The sequence below is a fragment of the Candoia aspera genome, chromosome 5, assembly GCF_035149785.1.
Source record: "Candoia aspera isolate rCanAsp1 chromosome 5, rCanAsp1.hap2, whole genome shotgun sequence".
Classification (NCBI taxonomy): Eukaryota; Metazoa; Chordata; class Lepidosauria; order Squamata; family Boidae; genus Candoia; species Candoia aspera.
Genome location: NC_086157.1, coordinates 35,269,522 through 35,291,720, shown reverse-complemented (window position 1 = coordinate 35,291,720; position 22,199 = coordinate 35,269,522). Strand labels below are relative to the sequence as shown.

Here is a 22,199-nt window from a genome sequence, read left to right as displayed (position 1 = left end):
TAACCTGCTAGAATACAATCTCTTAGGAGTGTTCAGTCAAGACAGGAAAATATTTGCTAATTTATTTCAACTGCAATATGGTTTCCTGTTTGATGGATGTAACATGGTCCTCTTCAAATGTGAATGCCATATATACTAAATGGTGTATACAGACTTATATACTGCATGGAGCAGCAACTGAACAGATGACAATAATGACAGGCAAATCATCTAGGTTTACTTTTTTTCTTTTATTTTCCATTACCAATATTGTAGTGCAATTTTAAAATGAAACCTTTGTAGAAAGTAATTCAAAATCATTTCAAATAGATGCACAACAGAACAGAATCTCTGAGCCCAGCTTCTTACTGGCTTTCTTTGCTCCAAGTACTCCACAGGTATGTTAAGTATTTCCCAAATTCTTATTTTGCTACATAATGTTAAATAACCAAATCAAGATCTTTGGGTTGCAAGTTTAGAAGAAAGTTTGCTTGAACACTATTTGGGTTGTGAGCAAACATATGTTCTATTTAACTTTGACAGTGGATGTAGTTTCTTGGGAATTAATCTTACTGAACTTTCTAAGGTTTACTTCTAAGTAAACTTGAATAAGAACAGAATATGCCTGTTAGTCCCCTAACCTAGTAACCCTGAACTGGAAGAGAGGATCTATTATTACATTAAGAGCAAATATCCATGTCTTTCTCTTGCAGGGCAGGTTGTTTTATAAAGTGTAAAAACTATTTCATACCCTCACCACTTCTTTACTTAAAATTGCTATTAAGACAGTGTTTCCCAACTTTGGCAACTTTACGATGTGTGGACTTTAACTCCCAGAATGCCCCAGTCAACATCTTAACATTGCCAAGATTGAGAAATGCTGTTCTAAGAATAAGGCTGATAGAAATAATCAGAATTTCAAGGGAAAAGACTGTAACACATATTTCCTTTCTTTTTCTCTTTAAATCAGCTAGATTGGAGAGATCTACAAATACTGTTAATAAATGTTTGAATGTGAAATCAATTCTTTAGCAAGTGTAACATTTCCTTTTGCAGAACCCTACTTTCCCCCCCTTGCAAATACTAATGCAGAGTTGTATTACTTCAACCTACCAGCTGCAAAGAAATGTATATTAGTATTTATATTGAAGGTTCTAACATGAAGTTAAGTTGTGTTCAGCAGTGAGCACTTTTGCAAGGCTTTGCTAATGTCAGTTTAAATAAATAGCAGCCTATATTCAAATTCTGAGGGACTGGATTCAACAATTGTTTCATTTGAAGCAGCTGATCTTTGATATGAAAAAGAGAAAGGCTGAATGCAAACAGACCTGGGACTACCTATGTATATAATTTTAAAAAGAGCTCAGTTCACTTGGTGAAATCTTGCCAACTGAATTACAGAAATTTTTTTTCAGTTTCAATACTCATTTTAGAAGAATCTGAACAAAACCTGTTTCTTATTGAGAAATGAATGCTATTTTTTAATACTAGGTCATTCCTTTGGGGATTGAACTCAACAACCAAATTGCCATTAAGCAAATTAAACTCTCTTCAAAGCCTTTATTCAGTGGGACAGAGTACCTGCTGGGATGGCAGGTCTTCTCCCATTTTCTCCACTGATGTACAAAGCAACATTTAATTAAGGCTTGAAATATGGTGTGCTTCTGCACCATCAAAAAACCCTGGTCCAATTTCCATGTAGACAAGAAGCTGGAAACATGGCCCTCTCTTTCTGTTTAAAGGATTTCAATTTGATTTAAAATGTTATTGCTCTGTTTTATAATTTTCTCTTTTCCCTATATTAGAAGACATTCCTTTGGGGGATTTTTGGCTTTTTTTTTTTTTAGAAAAGCTCTGCAAATAAGTCATTACATACTTTTAAATTTCATAGTCCCCCTAACAGAATATCGTGGTTTATTGAAGACCATGATGAGAACTGCTGAAAGCCCCAACAGGCTTCCAAGAACTGGTGGGCCACATGGACTATATTCCTGCACAACACCTGAGAGAAGAGGGGAAATTATGTGGCCCACAGCTGAAACAGACTGACCAACACCAATGAGCATACCACTGGCCTGATCCCCACCCAGGGTTAGTTCAAGTTCTGTAATACATGTACGCCCTACAGTGGTTGAAAATGCTAAACATGTACAAGACAAGACGACTGCCCAAAGGCTTTCTGCAACAGAATACAGAAACATGGACAGGCAGGTAAGAAGAGTAGAGTGTAGTAACATAGTGTAAGTATTGTGCCTATAACACTTAGTGATAGGTCCAAGCAGAAAGCCAGCAGCTACTCCAAGTGTGCTGCTATAGCTAATTAGGCAGCCAGTTAATTTGGGCTTAATTCCAAACCGTTCTTCAAGGGCCAAGACAAAATTGCTATGATACAGCATAACTGCAACCGACATCAGGAGCCGAACCAGAAAAACACCCCACAGATTAGAATCTGCAACATGGCTGAGCCTCTTCAGCACAGACATAACTTGAACGCACGAGATCCCACGACGACTGGACGGCATGGCTTCGTGAGATGAAGTTGTGGTCTGAAGGCTGTGCTTTACTTCTTCTGAAATAACGTTTCTGGCTTTGTTAATAATGGTCCATTCCCTGCTATGCATCCTTTTTCCACACCGTAACAGCAGCCAAAAAAGAGCTGCAAAGGAATTTGAGCAAGGAGTTACACCCTGACCCTGTATTACATGTTTTCTTAAATAATCTAATGATTATTGCACAGCCATTTTATATGGTTGCGTGTTGTGTACTGCCAACAGTTAAAAAGCAATTAAGGCAGTGGCATGGCTTTGAACTAAGTTCTTCTCTCAAGACAGCCAAATGGTTTCCATGCACGGAAGCATAAATGCAGCATTTTACCTTATTTATTTATCTGATTAATATCCTGCCTTTATTTTATACAATTCAAGGGAGGGGGTATATAATCGGTAGGTTATTGCAATTGCTCAAACAAGAGTCAACATTTATAAAACAATATAAAGGACCAAGGCAAATTAGGAGAAGAAGTGAGATAAAAAACAAACCAGAAACAGATCCCACAACACAGCAAACCTTTGTCCAATATCTAAGCAATGCATGAGCAAACCACTTTTTTAGGTGTGATTTGAATATATTCTGCTCTTTCCTAGGATTTAAAAACTGTACAGTATATGGACTATTGATCAAATCCCAATTATGTGCTATAAATAAAAACAGCAGAATCTATGCAAAATGCAAGACCTGTTCTTCATAAAGTTTTTTATTATTGGTACTCTCAGACTTGCAAGATTGGTGTCAGCCCTGCAAGGTAGACCAGATAGGAAATACAGCCAGAAGAGCTAATTCTATTTTATTGTAAGGTTACATTAACAGCATCTTGTAAGTCTGAAAGCACATCTCTCCCCCTTCGCCTTTACAGCCCAAGAAACCAGGGAGGGTCCTTCTGAGACGTGTGTCATCCCCACATTCCTTTTTGCAGACTCAGCTGCCTCTTGTCTGACTGTTCCCTTGGCTGTGTCTCTTCACCCTGTCTCCCAGGGTCATTCCCACAAACCATTATACAACAGGTGCTGCTTTGTGTTTCCAGAAAAATAGTCCTGGCCCAACTGGTATTTCCAGTACATAATATCAGCGTAAATCAAATCACATACCAGCATTCAAGACAAAGATGGAACCACAGATGAACGCAGTCAGGTAAAAGCCATTCTCTTGTTCTGTAAGATAGCCTCCAACAACTGGCCCCAAAATGAAACCGAAATTTGAAATTGCATTGAAATGTCCAATTACTAAGAGACGTGCCTCCTTAGGAACCAAGTCAGAAATGAGTACTTTGGAAACGGAATGTGTATGTTTGAAAATACCTAAAATTATGAAGAAAGGTAAGTAGAGAAGCAAAATTTGAATAGTTACATGACCCAAACCTCTGAACTCCTATTAGAAAGTAAGTACACTAAATAAAAATGAATAGAGTAGCAAAACAATGTTATTTAAAAATGCAGTCAAATATTTGTCAACTGTAAACCAAAGAATGGCCAAGTATTTTTTTTTCAGAATTATAAAATTCTGTAAAATTCTAAAATTTATTTTTTATGAAAAAAAAAATTAAAACTATGGCATCAATTTACAATGAATTACTCCATAATTTTATTCTCTGATGGTGAACATGTTCTCTTTCACCTCCAATTAAATAACATAAAAGATCAGTAGTGGAAAGATCTAGCTAATCTTGTATCCTGTTAACCATCCACAAGCAAGACATGAGCAAATAGCATTATCCTACTTATCTAGCAAGCAATAAGTAGGTGTAGATGATGACTACATATCTGATGCTAAAAGAGGTTATAGTACCAGTCACAAATAATCTTATTCCTGGAGTTCTGAGTGAGGCAATGCTGAACTAAGATGTCCTTAGAGGAGAGGAGATGACCTCGTTGACAAAGACCAAAGGACCAGTGATGAGCCTGGTCTAACAGAACCTCTCCGGATAAGGAGAGGATTAGAGATTGCCCACTTGTGTTCTAGATGGCTGCTCCTTGAGAGGAGATTGCAGGACAACAGTCGACCCACATGTCTGAACGCTGGGAGACAAGGGAAGACATCAAGCTCTCAACTACAGTGGAGCCTTCAAGAATACTGAGTTTGTCAACCTCACTTTCTAAACACGTTTGGATTTACAATTATTCCAAAGTTAAAAGAGGTCTCCCAAGCAACAAGTAAGTTTGTAAGTAAAAACTTTATCCCCAAATAGAAGTAAAAATTAATACAGGTAGTCCTCAACTTACAAGGGGACTGGAATTGGGTCTGGAATTCCCATCGCTAAGCATTGCAGTCATAAAGTGCGACATCAATTTGATATTTACTATTTATTTAATTTACATATTTAATGTATAAATACCACTATACCCAAATAGTGCATTACTTGCATCTTATAATACAATAAAGTTTAATTTAATAACTTAAGAAGTATGACTAGCAGCAAGGTAGATGGACTCAGTTACCCCAGTGATGGGTGCAGGCCTGAAGACCTGAAAGACCACGTCAGATTTTCTCCATGATGATCTGCCCCATCATAGCAATCTATGTGGTTGCTAAGAGCTGACACTGACTTGATAGCACACAATCAATCAATCAATTCACAATTACAGTTTCTCCGAATTAAAATGACGATCTGATCTATGAGTCCTTTATTGACTAAAAAACTGAACTTGGATATGAACAGAGAAGTAGAAACTTACCCACAAAAGTTCGAGCAAGTGCAAATAAAAATACATTGGTGGACATACTAAGCACAAAATAACCTAATGCACTGAAGAGAATGCATACAAGTAGGCAATGGGGTCTTCCAACTAGATCACTCCAAGATCCCTGGATAAGACAACAAATGTTTTGAGATCACATAACTGTTTATTAAACATGTAAAGATTGCATTCAGATTTAGATATAGGTAAAAGATTCAGTGAAATCAATAAAACAAGCTCATCATGATTAATTTAAATTCCCCCGAGTCTAATTCTGGATCCAACTAGTGTATCTTTTCCCAGATGTAATAGCAATAATTTACATCTAAATATGAAATAGCTATCATTTGTAAATTACCTTTTTCTAACAGGTTTACTAACATTATATTTATTTGTTAAATTAATATCCTGCTTTTCTTCAAAAAGCTCAAGGCAGATTTCTTTTTCTCTTCTCTTCCTTGGGACCTGTGGATTTCTCTTCATTTTATTTCCCAAACATCAACCCTGTGAGGTAGGTTGGGCTGAGAGAAATGACTGGTCCAAAATCACTGAATGAGTTTTCATGCTGGAAGTTGTACACAGGTCTGCCCAACACCTTAGCCATTATACCACACTGGCTCCACAGAGCAAATAACTTGTTGTTTAACAATGTAAATTACAGGTAGGTCACAATTAGTGAGAGTTCGAATAGTGCAAAATTGAATTTAGTCTCCTCCTCCTCCTCCCTAGCATTATCCCACAGGTGCAGGGTCCACTCTTTGCTATCAAATGCAGCAACCAGATCCAACTGGATGATTTTCATGTCCTTGTTAACTGGGTCCTGCCACCTTTGCTTTGGTCTTCCATGTGGGTGTTTGCCATCAATGTTAAAGTGGTAGGCGGTGCAGGCTACGGTGTGGGGTGCTGCTAGTAGAACGTGGCCATACCACTGTAGGCGTTTTTCCTGCATTTTCTGTTATTGGTGAAATGTCCATCTCCTGCTGGACTGTATCACTGCTGATGTGGTCAAGAAGGGAAACACCTAATGACCAACAGAGCATAAGCATCTCCATGGCATGTAAAGGGCACTCACCATTTTTGGTGGTTGGCCAGCACTCAGCGCCATAAGTGCTACTGGGCAGACCATCATTTATACACTTTCGATTTTAGGTGAAATGGCATACGCCTATTGCAGATCACTCCAGTGATCTGGATTAGATTTAGCATGGTTTATAAATTGATACCAAGTTGCATTTAATGTGAGCCAAAATTCAGTAAGTGTGGTTGAGGCTAGCCCATGCACAGTTGCCACTGGGGTTTTATATGCTAATTGCCATTTGTGTAAAATGGAGAAAAGGAAGGAAAGTTAAAAAAAGAGGCTCATTTTGAAGAATTACAGCAGAATACAGGAGACAGCAGGTACGATTTGGATATGGGTTTATCCTCTTTTACTGTTATACATTTTTATTAATAAACATATAAATAATTATATTTAAAAAATTTAATTGGACTAGAACCAGTTATGCTTTTTTCCCACAGAAGTATCACTTTGAATACTGCGAATTTGAATAATGCAACCATTTTGTGGGATTCATTAACTGCACTAATTAAGTATAAAAGAATACATACCTAAAGAGGAGAAAGCATTGCAGCAAATGACAGAAAAAATCTTGTCAGTAGCATTTAAAGCTACAGAAGCAGCTAAATATGGTTGCGGTTATAATAGGTTAGATTGTGCTGTACAGATGAACAATTTTTGCTTATACAGATGTTTGTACTGGAGTGAAGGAAATGTGTTTTTTTTAAAGCAAAGTATTAGCTTATAGAAGGGCTGTGACAAACGTGCAGGAATTAGGAATATTATTCAATTAAAAATAAAGTTTCCTTGAATTGCCTAAACTCCTTGTGATTTCATGGATACTGTAGCTCCCTATAGTTTTCTTGACAACATCACAGAAGTAGTTTGGCATTTTATTTTTATAATTTCAAAATTTAGACATCTTTATATAAGATATTTTATATCTTCCAGGTTTCCAGCTCTGGTATTCTCTGTTGGTCTCTTTTCCAAGTACTAAGCAGGCCCAGTTGTTATTTGGTGTTTAAGGTCATACAAGCTTGGCCAAGTGCTACCACCTGCAAAAGTGTCAGCAGAACAGCTATAGAACAGATGGCTTCCTACTTAGTCCCAGGATCCATAGCAAATTATTTAAGAAAGTAAGGTAAGTTCAAACACATATAGGGATAATTTGTCCAACAATGGCAAATGGCAATGGCAATACAGGAATTGCAATGGCAATACAGGAATTTGGCTTGAGTTCACCTGGTTTTTATGTGTCATATTTTCTGTCATCGCTTTCAGTTTCAAAGCTATAAAATATATTTAACCAAAATAAAGTTACATGAATATTCTTAACAGACAGGTTCATTTGAGAGACAAACCCTGTTTACTACAGTGACAATTTCAAACAATAATGTATTTTAAACACAACATTCTGTTTACTGCATCACACTATTCCAAACCTTTAAAAAAAGATCAGTTATTTATGAATTAAGAATATAAACTTACCACTATGGTGCTGGAAAAGAGTTGGAGTATTCCATATAAAGAACCTAAAAGAAAAAAAAGTAAAATAAAAAATACCAATTATCATCATTCTGCAATAGATTTTCAGTAGGAAAAAAGCAAATTATTCTTGACATTACTGGTAATATTCTTTGGCTGGATACATTCTTTAAAACTAAACCTTTGGGAACAAATTATTTAATAATTTCATGTGAGAGGAAGAAGTGGCAGGATACATAATTTGCTGAGAAAAATCAGAATATGCACCAACATCCATTGCCATGTTTATATTTTAATGGCAGAAAAGAGGCTAAACCACTGGTCCAGACTGAGAGGGGTCTACTATTGTGGACGCCTGCAATTTATGAACTTCATGAACTGTTTTTATTTGGATGAGACACTGGGATTGTACTGGCTCTGCTGAAGGAAGATAACAACTAATCTAGCCACTAAAACTGGGGAAAACCACTCTGTCCTACAATAAGTATCAATGGATATCAAACTTTCAAATGATTTAATTTCTAAGTGCCTCCCCAACAAAGTCAATTGCCCAAGCGTATGTCTTCCCTGAAAACCTGATTATAATAAGGATCATTACCTTGTCGTGGTGCTGGAGCTTGAGCACCTCAATGATGCCATGAGCTAAACCGTGAAGGGCCACCCAAGACGGGAAGGTCATGACAGAGAGGTCAGACTAAATGCGATCCCTGGGGAAGATAATGCCAACCCACCCCAGTATTCTTGCCATGAAAACTAAATGGATCAGTACAACCAGAGATATGTCGGTATACCATCAGAAGATGAGACCCCCAGGTCAGAAGATGGTCAAAATGCTACTGGGGAGGAACAGAGGATGAGTTCAACTAGCCCCAGATGTGATGACGCAGCTAGCTCAAAGCCGAAAGGACGGCTAGCGGACGACGGTGCTGGTGGTGAACGGCGAATCCGATGTTCTAAGGATCAACACACCATTGGAATCTGGAATGTAAGATCTATGAGCCAGGGCAAATTGGATGTGGTTATTGGTGAGATGTCAAGATTAAAGATAGACATTTTGGGTGTCAGTGAACTGAAATGGACTGGAATGGGCCACTTCACATCAAATGACCACCAGATCTACTACTGTGGACAAGAGGACCACAGAAGAAATGGAGTAGCCTTCATAATTAATAGTAAAGTGGCGAAAGCAGTGCTTGGATACAATCCAAAAAACGATAGAATGATCTCAATTCGAATTCAGGTCAAGCCATCTAACATCACAGTGATCCAAATATACGCCCAACCAGAGATGCTGAAGAAGCTGAAGTAGAGCAGTTCTATGAGGATCTGCAGCACCTACTGGACAACACACCTACAAGAGATGTTATTTTCATCACGGGAGACTGGAATGCTAAGGTGGGCAGTCAAATGACACCTGGAATTACAGGTAAGCATGGCCTGGGAGAACAAAACAAAGCAGGACATAGGCTGATAGAATTTTGCCAAGACAACTCTGTAATGATTGCCCTAGCCCCAAATACTCAGACTCACAAGAGGATGCTAAATGAGATCTGATTTATTAGAGTACTAAAAGCAAATACAGAGAAAGCTGAGAATGAGCAAAAGCGCGCCAAATACAAACTTAAACCCTTGCTTCAAACGTATCCCGCCTCCCTCGTAACAGCCCCGCCCGGCACAGGTGCTAGCAATCGTCAGAGTTGCTAGCCTGGGAAAGTAACCTTGAGCGCAGTAGATAACACAAACACATTCCAAAGCAAAGCCAAAATATAATCGTTCCCATCCTCCCTAGACAAATGAAACACGCATCCAATTAATGACATGCGAAACGTTACGATGCATCAAATACATTGAAACGGCGCACATGACATACCGCCCTCCTAAAATACCCCTAGGGACCTGGTTTCGAGGGATAAGCGGAGTGGAAACGGGCCACTAGAACCGGGGAAGCTACATCTGGTGCAGCGACCCACTCAGGATGAGGGAAATGCTTCCAACGAACTAAATATTGCAAAGTATTGCGAAGGCGTCTAGAGTCCAAAATTTCTTTAACTTCAAAGTGTTGCTGACCATCAATCATGATGGGGGTGGGAGGTGGAGGTTGCCGATGCCAGCGATCAGAAGGAATAGTCGGTTTGAGTAAGCTGCAATGAAAAACAGGGTGTAAGCGTTTCAGGTTATGAGGCAAATCAAGTTTAAAAGTCACAGGGTTAATCTGAGCGATAATAGGGAAAGGACCCACAAACTTAGGCGCAAGTTTCTTTGAAGGTTGTGATGACTTGATAAACTTGGTAGAAAGGTACACTGAGTCCCCAACTTGGAATGCAGGTTGGGGGGCCCGCTTCCGATCAGCATACAATTTATAATCCGCTTGAGCATCAGCCAATGCATTTTGAATCATTGGCCAAGAGTCAGCCAGTTGTGTTGACCAATCATCTGTAGTGACTGCACCTGCAGGAGGTTGTGGGAGATCAGTGATAGGGACAAAGTCTTTACCCTGAGCTACCCGAAACGGGGTCTGCCCAGTGCTTTGATGCACTGCATTGTTGTAAGCTACTTCAGCAAATGGTAGAAGGTCTACCCAATTGTCCTGCTGATAATTCACAAAAGCTCGCAGGTACTGCTCTAGAGTGGAGTTAACCGCCTCAGTGGCCCCGTCCGTTTGAGGATGCCAAGCCGTGGAGAGGGCTTGCTTCGTGCCTAACAGCTTGAGAAATGCCCGCCAAAACTGCGAGGTAAATTGTGTACCTCTGTCCGAAATCAAGCGGGAGGGACATCCGTGTAGCCTGTACACGTGTACAAGGAATAGGCGGGCTAATTGACGCGCTGACGGAATGGACACGCAGGGGATAAAGTGGGCTTGTTTGGAGAAATAATCTTTGACCACCCAAATGACCGTTTTGCGTTGGCTGGGTGGTAGCTCTACAATAAAATCCATGGAGATTTCTTCCCAAGGAGAAGAGGGGGCTGCTACCGGCTGCAACAGCCCCTGGGGCTTGCCCACCTTGCGCTTGGACATTGCACAAACAGTGCAGGAAGCAATGTAGTCTTTGACATCTTTACGTAATGTGGGCCACCAGAATTGCCTCCGAACGAGGTGCAAGGTTTTTACAAACCCGAAGTGACCTGCGAGTTTGTCATCGTGTGAACGTGTTAACACGTCTTTTCGGAGGCTTTCAGGAACGTAGAGGCGGTCGGACTTCCAAGCGAAGCCTCTGTCAAAAGTAACATTGTCTTTATTCGCAAGCAACCAAGTATCCGTTTTTAATTCTTTTAAAAACTTTTGTTGCAATTGGGAGGGAATTGACAAAGAGCTTGGCTGAGCAGCGCTTGTGGTGGGCGGTTGTTGCGCGCGCGTTTGGCTTCGCGTCACAGCTTGCATGCCCAATTGGGGCGCCGACCATAGGGTGCTTACCACATCTGGCGCCGCCCCAGAGTCTTGAGGTTGCCTTGACAAGGCATCAGCCAAGAAGTTCTTTTTCCCTGGAATAAATTTGAACTGAAAATTGAATCGATTGAAAAATTGAGCCCAACGAACCTGTTTAGGGCTCAGTTTTCGAGGGGTACTAAGTGCCTCCAAGTTTTTATGATCAGTCCATACCTCAAAGGGGTGATTAGCCCCTTCCAACAGATGCCGCCAAGCTTCCAATGCAGCTTTCACTGCAAATGCCTCCTTTTCCCAAACATGCCAACGCCTCTCAGTTTCAGAGAACTTGCGGGATAGATAAGCACAGGGCTTGAGGCATCCTGCCTCGTCTTTTTGCATCAACAATGCGCCAATAGAATAATCGGAGGCATCTGCCTGTACAACAAAAGGCTTTGAGGGATCAGGGTGTTGTAAAATGGGCTCTTTGACGAAAGCTGCTTTCAGCCGCTCAAACGCCGTTTGACAAGCAGGCGTCCACCTCAACAACGCTCCGGGATTCTTGACTCGCCTAGTATCTCCCACCCCTTTTGTTCGAAGCAGGTCCGTTAGGGGCAAGGCAATCTCAGCGAACCCCCTTATGAATAATCTGTAGTAGTTGCTGAACCCCAAGAAACTTTGAAGTTGCTTGCGGGTACGGGGACTCTCCCAGTCCATGATAGCCTGCACCTTGCCAGGGTCCATTTCTATACCTTTATCAGAAATCCTATACCCCAAGTAGTCAATTTGGGTCTGATGAAAGGCACATTTGGATAGCTTTGCATACAATTCAGCAGATCTGAGTTTACACAAGACTTTCTTTACCAGAGCTACATGCTCTTTCATGGTTTCCGTATAAATCAATACATCATCCAAATACACCAGTACACCTTTAAACAGATGTTCATGCAAAACTTCATTGATTAATTGCATAAATACCCCAGGGGCCCCAGCCAACCCAAACGGCAACACCTTATACTGGAAGGCTCCCAACGGGCAATTGAATGCAGTTTTCCACTCATCACCCTCCTTGATTCGTACACGATAGTAGGCTTCTCTTAAATCCAGTTTAGAGAAGATCTTGCCTTTGGCCAGATGTGACAACATGTCCTTTATCAATGGCAAGGGATATTTGTTGGAAATTGAGACGGCATTTAATCCGCGGAAATGTACAAAGTCTCAATGTCCCATCCTTTTTTGGGCGGAAAAGAACCGGCGCCCCCACGGGTGAATTCGCCGGCTCAATGAATCCGCGCGCCAAATTTTTGTCCACAAATTCCCTCAACAGAGTCAGTTCCTTTTGCGTCATGGAATAAATTTTTGGTTTAGGCAATTGAGTGTTGGGCAGCAGTTCTATGGCACAGTCCGTCTTTCGATGGGGGGGCAACTGGTCAGCTTCCTTTTCACCGAATACATCAGCAAACATCCTGTACTCGGCCGGCAAGCCCTCCAGAGGAGAGGCCGGGTAAGGCGGAGTCGCAGCTGCCGCAACCCCCACCATCTCCTCTGGGGCACCCTTCCCCTCTGCCGCTTGATAAAACCCATCCCTAAATGTGATGGTCCGGTAGACCCAGTTTATTTGGGGGTTTTGCTGCACCAACCATGGTACCCCCAACACCACCAATGGGCCCCCTACGGGAGCCACGACAAAAGACAACCCTTCCTGGTGACTACCCAGTTGCAAGGCTACTCGCCCTGTAAAATGGGTGACTGGTTTGCCCCCTGCCATGGACCCATCCAATTGAGTAAATGCGATGGGTCTTTGTAGGGGAAAAGTGGGGAGCTCCAAAGCCGCCACCACGTCGGGGTGCATCAGACACCGGGAACACCCCGAATCAATCATGGCCCATACTTCCACCGTCTTGACTTGGGAACCCAATTTCAATTTCACCATGAGTATGCGGTAAGTGCCACTCACCGCTGGAGGCTCGCGCCCGTCCTCTACCACCTGCCCAGCGGCGCCCTTTAGAGCAGGTGGCTGGCGTTTCCCGCCGGTTGCGGGATTTCGGTCTCCCCTTCAATTTCGTAGAACATCACATCGTCTCCCTCGGTCTCAGCCACCGCAGCTTTCTGTTTCCTCGGCAACGCAGGGGACTTCGCCGGCGGTTTTCCGGGCCGTTCCTCCACCTTTGCCTTCGGGCATGCTGCCACTCGATGCCCCTCCTTACCACATCTCAGGCACAATCCTTTGGCGTACCGCTTCTCACGCTCCTTGTCCCAGGGTCGCTGTCCCGGTTTTCCCCCGGTGGTCGATGTGCGGCTGGGCTTCATCTCCCGCCCCGACTTGGCGGTCTTCCGCTGGGCAAAGACCTCTTGGGCATGTTCAGCCCTTCCTGCTAGCAGGATCCACTCATACAGCGTGTATGGGTCGTCCCTCCCCAGGGACCAGCGCAGCACCTCGGTATTCAAGCCATCTTTGAAGAGCTCGATAATGGTTGCTTGGGACCAGTCATCCACCTTCCCAGCTAGCGCTTTAAACTCCAAAGCATAATCGGCCACTGATCGGGACCCCTGCTTGAGTTCCTTCAGGGCTCGCTTTGCTCTCTCCTTTGCTAAGGGGTCCTCGAAGTGTTGCTTCAACGCCCAGAGGAACTCCTCGAGATTTTCCAGTTCAGGCGCTTCCGACTGGCACATCTGGACATACCAGTCTGCCGCCCTCCCCTTCAGTTTGGTGGCAATGGTGATGATTCTTGCCTTCTCCGATTGGAAAACCGCCCCCCATTCCTCCATATAAGCTTTCGCATTCGTCAGGAAGAACGAGAGTTTGGTCGGGTCCCCATCAAACTTGACAGGGAAGTCTCGCATGCCGCCTCCCGCCGGGCTGCGCCCCACCACCGGTGCTGCTGCGGCTGGTGCTTCCCTGACTCGGAGCGGCACGGGGCCCCGGGGCGATCGCCCGGGCGATGCTGCGATTTCCATCTGGACCGACTGGTCCCCTTCGCGCCTCCGCACCACCCGTCGCCGTTCCGGGGTCAGCCCCTGGGAGGAAGGGGTTGAATGCCTCTGGCTGGATTCTTCCCGGAGCTCTCGCATCGAGGTTACATCCAAGCTCAGCTGTTTCAGAATAGCCTCCAACGAATCCATTTTCGACTCCAGCACTCTGATTCGATCCGGAGTGGGTGAGCCCTCCGTTGGCTGCACCTGCACCACGTTGGGGGATAAGGGGTATCTCTGCCTCCAGGATGGGCCCCCCGCTGCTGTGGCATCTCCTCGGGTCTCATCCCAGGTGAGCAGCTCACCCGGAGAATTCACGGTGGTCTCCGGGGCCGTTTTCAGCCCCCCGGCTTCGCTCTCCGACCCGGAGCTCGCCTCCTCTCTGATGGCGGACAGCTCCCCTCCTTGGGACGGTCGGCCGGACGGCCTCACGGTCGAGTCCGGTTCCCCTTCCTCCATCATCACGATTTCGGGTTCGGTCATCGCGGGCTCTCTCCCTCACAAGTTAGACGCTTGTCTTCCTTGGACAGGGGCCAGCGGAGTTAGGAACTGAGATTCTCAGCTTTATGTAATGATTGCCCTAGCCCCAAATACTCAGACTCACAAGAGGATGCTAAATGAGATCTGATTTATTAGAGTACTAAAAGCAAATACAGAGAAAGCTGAGAATGAGCAAAAGCGCGCCAAATACAAACTTAAACCCTTGCTTCAAACGTATCCCGCCTCCCTCGTAACAGCCCCGCCCGGCACAGGTGCTAGCAATCGTCAGAGTTGCTAGCCTGGGAAAGTAACCTTGAGCGCAGTAGATAACACAAACACATTCCAAAGCAAAGCCAAAATATAATCGTTCCCATCCTCCCTAGACAAATGAAACACGCATCCAATTAATGACATGCGAAACGTTACGATGCATCAAATACATTGAAACGGCGCACATGACACTCACTCTGCATAACAAACACTCTCTTCCAACAACCTAAGAGACGACTTTATACATGGACTTCACCAGATGGACAAAATCAGACTGACTACATCCTTTGCAGCCAAAGGTGGTGGACATCTATACAGTCAGTAAAAACAAGACCTGGAGCTGATTATAGTTCAGATCACAAACATCTTCTTGCACAATTTAGGATCAGACTAAAGAGATTAGGGAAGACCCACAGATCCGCTAGATATGAGCTCACTAATATTCCTAAGGAATATGCAGTGGAGGTGAAGAATAGATTTAAGGGACTGGACTTAGTAGATAGGGTCCCAGAAGAATTCTGGACAGAAGTTTGCAACATTGTTCAGGAGGTGGCAACAAAATACATCCCAAAGAAAGAGAAAACCAAGAAGGCAAAATGGCTGTCTGCTGAGACACTAGAAGTAGCCCAAGAAAGAAGGAAAGCAAAAGGCAACAGTGATAGGGGGAGATATGCCCAATTAAATGCAAAATTCCAGAGGTTAGCCAGAAGAGAAAAGGAATTATTTTTAAACAAGCAATGTGCGGAAGTGGAAGAAGACAATAGAATAGGAAGGACAAGAGACCTCTTACAGAAAATTAGAAACATTGGAGGTAAATTCCAGGCAAAAATGGGTATGATCAGAAACAAAGATGGCAAGGACCTAACAGAAGAAGAAGAGATCAAGAAAAGGTGGCAAGAATATACAGAAGACCTGTATAGGAAGGATAACAATATCGAGGATAGCTTTGACGGTGTGGTCAGGGAGCTAGAGCCAGTCATCCTGAAGAGTGAAGTTGAATGGGCCTTAAGCAGCATTGCTAATAACAAGGCAGCAGGAGATGATGGCGTCCCAGCTGAACTGTTCAAAATCTTGCAAGATGATGCTGTCAAGGTAACGCATGCTATATGCCAGCAAATTTGGAAAACACAAGAATGGCCATCAGATTGGAAAAAAATCAACTTACATCCCCATACCAAAAAAGGGAAACACTAAAGAATGTTCAAACTATCGAACAGTGGCACTCATTTCACATGTCAGTAAGGTAATGCTCAAGATCCTGCAAGGTAGACTTCAGCAATTCATGGAGCGAGAACTGCCAGATGTACAAGCTGGGTTTAGAAAAGGCAGAGGACCTAGGGACCAAATTGCCAATATCCACTGGATAATGGAAAAAGCCAGGGAGTTTCAAAAAAACATCGATTTCTGTTTTATTGACTATTCTAAAGCCTTTGACTGTGTGGACCATAACAAATTGTGGCAAGTTCTTAGTGGTAGGGGGATACCAAGTCATCTTGTACGCCTCCTGAAGAATCTGTATAACGACCAAGTAGCAACAATAAGAACAGACCACGGAACAATGGATTGGTTTAAGATTGGGAAAGGAGTACGGCAGGGCTGTATACTCTCACCCTACCTATTCAACTTGTACGCAGAACACATCATGTGACATGCTGGGCTTGAGGAATCCAAGGCTGGAGTTAAAATCGCTGGAAGAAACATTAACAATCTCAGATATGCAGATGATACCACTTTGATGGCTGAAAGCAAAGAGGAACTGAGGAGCCTTATGATGAAGGTGAAAGAAGAAAGTGCAAAAGCTGGCTTGCAGCTAAACCTCAAAAAAACCAAGGTTATGGCAACCAGCTTGATTGATAACTGGCAAATAGAGGGAGAAAATGTAGAAGCAGTGAAAGACTTTGTATTTCTAGGTGCAAAGATTACTGCAGATGCTGACTGCAGTCAGGAAATCAGAAGACGCTTAATCCTTGGGAGAAAAGTAATGACAAATCTCAATAAAATAATTAAGAGCAGAGACATCACACTGACAACAAAGGTCCGCATAGTTAAAGCAATGGCGCTCCCCGTAGTAACGTATGGCTGCAAGAGCTGGACCATAAGGAAGGCTGAGAGAAGGAAGATAGATGCTTTTGAACTGTGGTGTTGGAGGAAAATTCTGAGTGCCTTGGACTGCAAGAAGATCAAACCAGTCCATCCTCCAGGAAATAAAGCCAGACTGCTCACTTGAGGGAATGATATTAAAGGCCAAACTGAAATAGTTTGGCCACATAATGAGAAGACAGGACACCCTGGAGAAGATGCTGATGCTAGGGAGAGTGGAGGGCAAAAGGAAGAGGGGCCAACCAAGGGCAAGGTGGATGGATGATATTCTAGAAGTGACGGACTCGTCCCTGGGGGAGTTGGGGGTGTTGATGACCGACAGGAAGCTCTGGCGTGGGCTGGTCCATGAAGTCATGAAGAGTTGGAAGCGACTAAACGAATAAACAACAATATTACTTTCAAACATAAGGTAGTTCTTGATAAACTGTTACAATCATATGAGAAAGCTTTGATTTTACTTTCTGAAATACACAGGGAACTTTTGCTAAATTATACACCGTATTATCTGTTGTATTAAAAGGCCTTTCATTATAAAGAAAAGTTTCCATCAAGGGTAAGTAAGTAAGTTTATTATTCTAACCACAGGTCATAACATATAGTATGCCATAAAATACAATAAAATAACAGTAACAGTTACAACAATAAACTTACTACTCCATCAAGGGCCTTGTGCTGAAAAATGACTTGCTTCCAGTTTTTGACAAGGAAAGATGACATGCTCACCTAACACTCCTGCAATTGTTGGACTCACTCCTAAAGATTTCACATGATGGTTTAACAAGGGAACAATCATACTGACACCAAAGAAATCCTGGAAATAGACAACACAGATTTTTTTTAAAAAAATAACTTAAGCTTAGCTTATTAACAATTCTTAACAACAACCCATTGTCAGGCATTTTAACTGTATTTTATCACTATAGCAATAATTCCTGCATAGTAGAAAGACAAGAACTTGTCTTTTATTTTCTGCTGTGGTGATCAGCAGAAAGGATTTGTCCCAGAAACATTTGCTTACAAAGGTTTTTTCAAAAAATCAATTTCAGAAATATTTCCAGGCTTAGCTACAATTCTCAACCATGCCTGCCAAAAATTGTATTAGCAGAATGTGCATTTGTCTTACGTGTTGGTTGAGTATAGAATTATATATGCCCCCATGAGCCTTTCTGAAAACTGCATTCACTAATCCTACCAATCATAATCATAATCAGCATTTAAGAGCTTGTGCTGCTATGCATTCAGTTATCTTTATGCATTCAGTTATCTTCCATAGCAATGATGTACATTTCCGCTGGCTGGCTGGCTATTTCCTGCATTTTTTTTTAATAAATAACTCATGATGGTGAACATACCTAATACTCCTTCTTCCTCCTCCTCTTTTCCCCACAACCACCACCCTGTGAGGTGAGTTGGGCTGAGAGAGAGTGACTGGCCCAAGGTCACCCAGCCGGCTTTCAGGCCTAAGGCGGGACTAGAACTCTCAGTCTCTGGGTTTCTAGCCCAGCAGCTTAACTCTACCAACAGCAGGTAGGTGCAACCAGAAAGGTTGCAAACTGTTAAGTGAAAGCTAAACCATATGATAAGGTTACAAAGCAGATCTTGAACTAAAAGAAAACGAAGGACACAATGCAAAAATCAGCCATAGATTTGAGGAATTCACTACTGATTACTACCAGAAGGCATCTTAAAGCTAGAATCCCAGATTCATTATCCTCATTTCCAGATAAAAGAAAGACATGGTATGTAACAGAAAAGGTTTTTTTCTGATTAAAATGCTCCAGAATGATGCTACTTGAGTACAAAACGAGTTTCATGTGGAATAAGGCAGGTTATTGTGGTCCTGAGAAGTGTGAACTGAATATGTTACAGCAAGAGTGATGATTCCCTGGTCATTGCATGCACATTCCTTTCTATTTCCCTACTGTTGATTTACTCTATATTCTGTGGGTGACTGGAAAGGCTGCCATAATTTTCAGTCTGTGACACATTTAGCCTTCAGTGTCTTACCCACAATATATCGTAAAATTAATCTTTTCTTACTTCCCAAATATAAGTTTTATATGTGCCAAAACTTTTTTTTCCTTTATGAACACAAAGCTCCATAATCACATGCAGTATTTTTTTTTCCTTACTTGAGAATTGAAAATGGTAGTATGACAGAGAAAAACTGTGATTTCTCTTTTTCAGTGTAGAAAAATAATGGAAAATGTATTAGAATACAATGTTGGGGTTTGGGAAAATTTTGGAAATTAGCAAAAATGGAAGATAATATTAGATGTTATCTCTGCCATGCATTCAGCTTACTGTGTTGGAAAAATCACTTATGTCCAACTAAACCAGCACCACTTGAAATAACAGTATACTTTCTCAGCAGATCAGCTGGCATTAGTATTTGGAGATGGAAAATCTCTGAACATGGAGGCTTTATTTAACTAATCAGAGCTGACTTAGTGGGTGGTATAAAAATGAGGCTAAATGAAAAAATAGTCAACGAAAATGCTTTCTGATCAGAAAAGGAAGAAACTACAGCTGGTGGGGGGGCGGGTCATACAGTATTCTTATTCATCATATGCTGTACTCATTAGATGGATTGGAAATACTCGATTCAGCAACATTTCTCATAAAATGTACCTCACATTTGCATACTGATTAACCACTTAAAAATGGTACCATGGTACCTAGGGACAGACGTAAACATGGGAAAGGCTATGTTCTCAACAACGAAAATAGGTCAGCAAAGAAACTGGAACGAGCTTTCTCTGAAGAAAAAGAAAACATTCGACCTAACTTCCAAATGTCAAACGACAGCCTTCTCCCCTCCCTCCTCATCCTTGATTAGTCTACCAACTCTGTTCCTGTTAGAATTTTGCTTTTCTTCCAATGCCAAGACTTGCCCTTAGAGGGCTGCAGACTGCCTCTGAGCACATGCAGAGTTGAAGACGCCACCTTCAGGGCTGAATGCGGAGAAAGCCGCCCCGTGCAAGGAGAAACCGAGGCAGGGGCCGAGTAAAAGGAAGAGGATGGCTCCGGTCCTGGTACCCCACGGGCCCAACCTCCGCCGAGCCTTTCAGCGGCTGCGGGAGTTGCGCACCCTCGCCACCGCCGCCAGCTCACCAGAAAGCCCACCGCGTACAGGCACAGCAAGAACCGGTTGGGCCAAGCAGCCCTGCCTTGGAATAACGACGACAACGACAACGACGCCGCCACCGCCTGGGGCCTTTCCACCTCCCCGAGAAGAGGGCCGAGCGGGTCGGTCCCGGCGCCCCCATTGTCCATGCGTCGCGGGGCGAAGGGGGAAAGGCCCCGCTGCAGCCGGACACGACCTGAGCCGGCGCCGCCTCTCGCGGTCGCGCGGGCGGGCGGCCGAGGAGGGGAGCGGCGAAAGGCAGCCACAGACCGGACTCGCCGCGTGCGCAGATGACGGGGAATCTGGGGCGGGGCGGGGAGTTGTATTGCAACAACCGCAGCCGCAACAGGAACATCAACGGCGCAAAGGGTTGTGTTGTGGAGGGTGGCGGAAGTTGAGAAGCCCTTCCGGTCAGCCCTGTGGTCTTCTGGGTGCTGGATCTGATAAAAGGATTATTTGCCAAGGTCTGGCTCTTGTATGCTTGTTCAAGGCGTTTGGCAGGGCGGGAGAATGAGGACAATGAATCCACGGTTCTCATTCAGGTTTTCAGAACGAATGAAGCACTTCAGGTGGAATTGTTAGTGTTGAGATTTAGATGCAGCGGGATGGGAGGCACGTTTACAGGCGGAGTCCGTACCTATCCAGGGCCGTTGAGTTCAGTGGGGTTTAAACACCTGAGAAGAGCGTGGGATTAAAGCAGTCTCCGGTGCATACTTTGAAGAAAGCCTCAGCCTCTGGATTTGTGGTTGCTATTTAGGGGTGAAATTGTCCCAGGCTTTTGGGGGCTCAACTGTAATCCAGTAGCTGAAGGAAAAACAAAAATACCACAGCAAGGCTCTGCTATAGGAGCTATCGTTACTGTATTGCGAAGTAGTTTGGGAGGACCGGATCTGGAAGGTGTAATTCACAGCACTAAGTGATGTGCTATGGAAGAAGTAGTTTAGGCAAATAATGTGACTTACTTTCCCATTCGTATCATTCTGAATTTAAAGATTCTGTTAGAGGTGAGGGGCAATTAAAATTAGTACATGGCAGAGATGTTTCCTAAATCACTGTGCTTTCCGTTGGAGATGCTGCTGCTTTAAAGCATAGCTCAAAGTTCTGCTTTCAGGATCTGGTAAAAGAAAGAAAGACTCAAATAAGGACAGAAATGGTATTTTCCAGTTGCTCGACACCAGCAGACTCTAATGGAGGAGCGTCAGTGCCCCCCCTCCGCCAATAAGGCACCTTAGAGAAATAATCTTGCAATACTAAACAGGAAATGTGACTGTTCTAGTCCTTGTACAGAGAACGTACAGTAGTTGTTACTCTGCCCTACCTGGAGCATGAGGATCTTGCAGTGGCAATCCATGCCTTCATTACTATTCACTTGAGATACTATGTACTCTACGTGGGGCTGCCTTTGAGGAACACTTAGAAGCTGCAACTGATACAAATACAGCGGCCCATTAGCTGGCAGGTGTTAGTGCATTAAACCTGGGCTGTGGTTCTCAGTAGATTTTTGAGTGCAATTATATGTCTATTAGACCAATCATTTTCTACATAGCTTTAGAAGTAACATTGTTACATGCAATCTTTTCCAAAGAGTTTAAAATTAATTTCTCCAGAGTTATAAGTAGCAGGGTGCTGTATGCTGTATACAGGAATGTGGCTACTCATTTTTCTATACTCATACTTGAGCTCATAATAATCCATGACATAATCTAAATCCAGCCAATGTGTGGATAAAGATTACCCAGTGATGATACCTGTGGATCAGGAGTGGATTTCTACATCCAAGTCAAGTGTACTCATCACAACACTGCCTTTTGCCAGCTCACTCTTCTGTGATTAGCTGATCCACCTAAATTAGGTGTTATAATGCTCTTGATTGTGGTGGGTGTTTTAGTAATGTAACTTTTGTCTAACAGTCAGCTTGGAGATCATCCAGATATTTGGATTTCAACTCTCATCAGCCCCAGACAGCATGCTCAGTGGTATGGGATTTTGAAGTTGTAATCCCCAATATTTGGAGGACATCAAGTTGCCTATTTCTGTTTTAGAAATTATATTTAATGGTCTTACAATCCCCTTTACTTTAGTTGCTGATCGATATTGCTTGACTTACTTCAATACAGAGTTTAAAGAATTGTAACA

General features: G+C 43.0%; 1 protein-coding gene across 1 annotated transcript; it reads right to left on the bottom strand.

Annotated features, from left to right (window-relative positions):
- Positions 1-211: 211 nt before the first annotated feature.
- On the bottom strand, positions 212-20,359 carry MFSD9 (major facilitator superfamily domain containing 9). The gene is made up of 6 exons (XM_063304936.1): positions 20,051-20,359; positions 17,660-17,747; positions 7,756-7,799; positions 5,208-5,337; positions 3,624-3,833; positions 212-2,635 (listed from the first exon to the last, which is right to left on the bottom strand). The coding sequence occupies exons 1-6, from the start codon at positions 20,210-20,212 to the stop codon at positions 1,848-1,850; spliced, it is 1,422 nt and encodes a 473-aa protein (XP_063161006.1). The 5' UTR covers positions 20,213-20,359; the 3' UTR covers positions 212-1,847.
- Between the last annotated feature and the right edge of the window lie 1,840 nt (positions 20,360-22,199).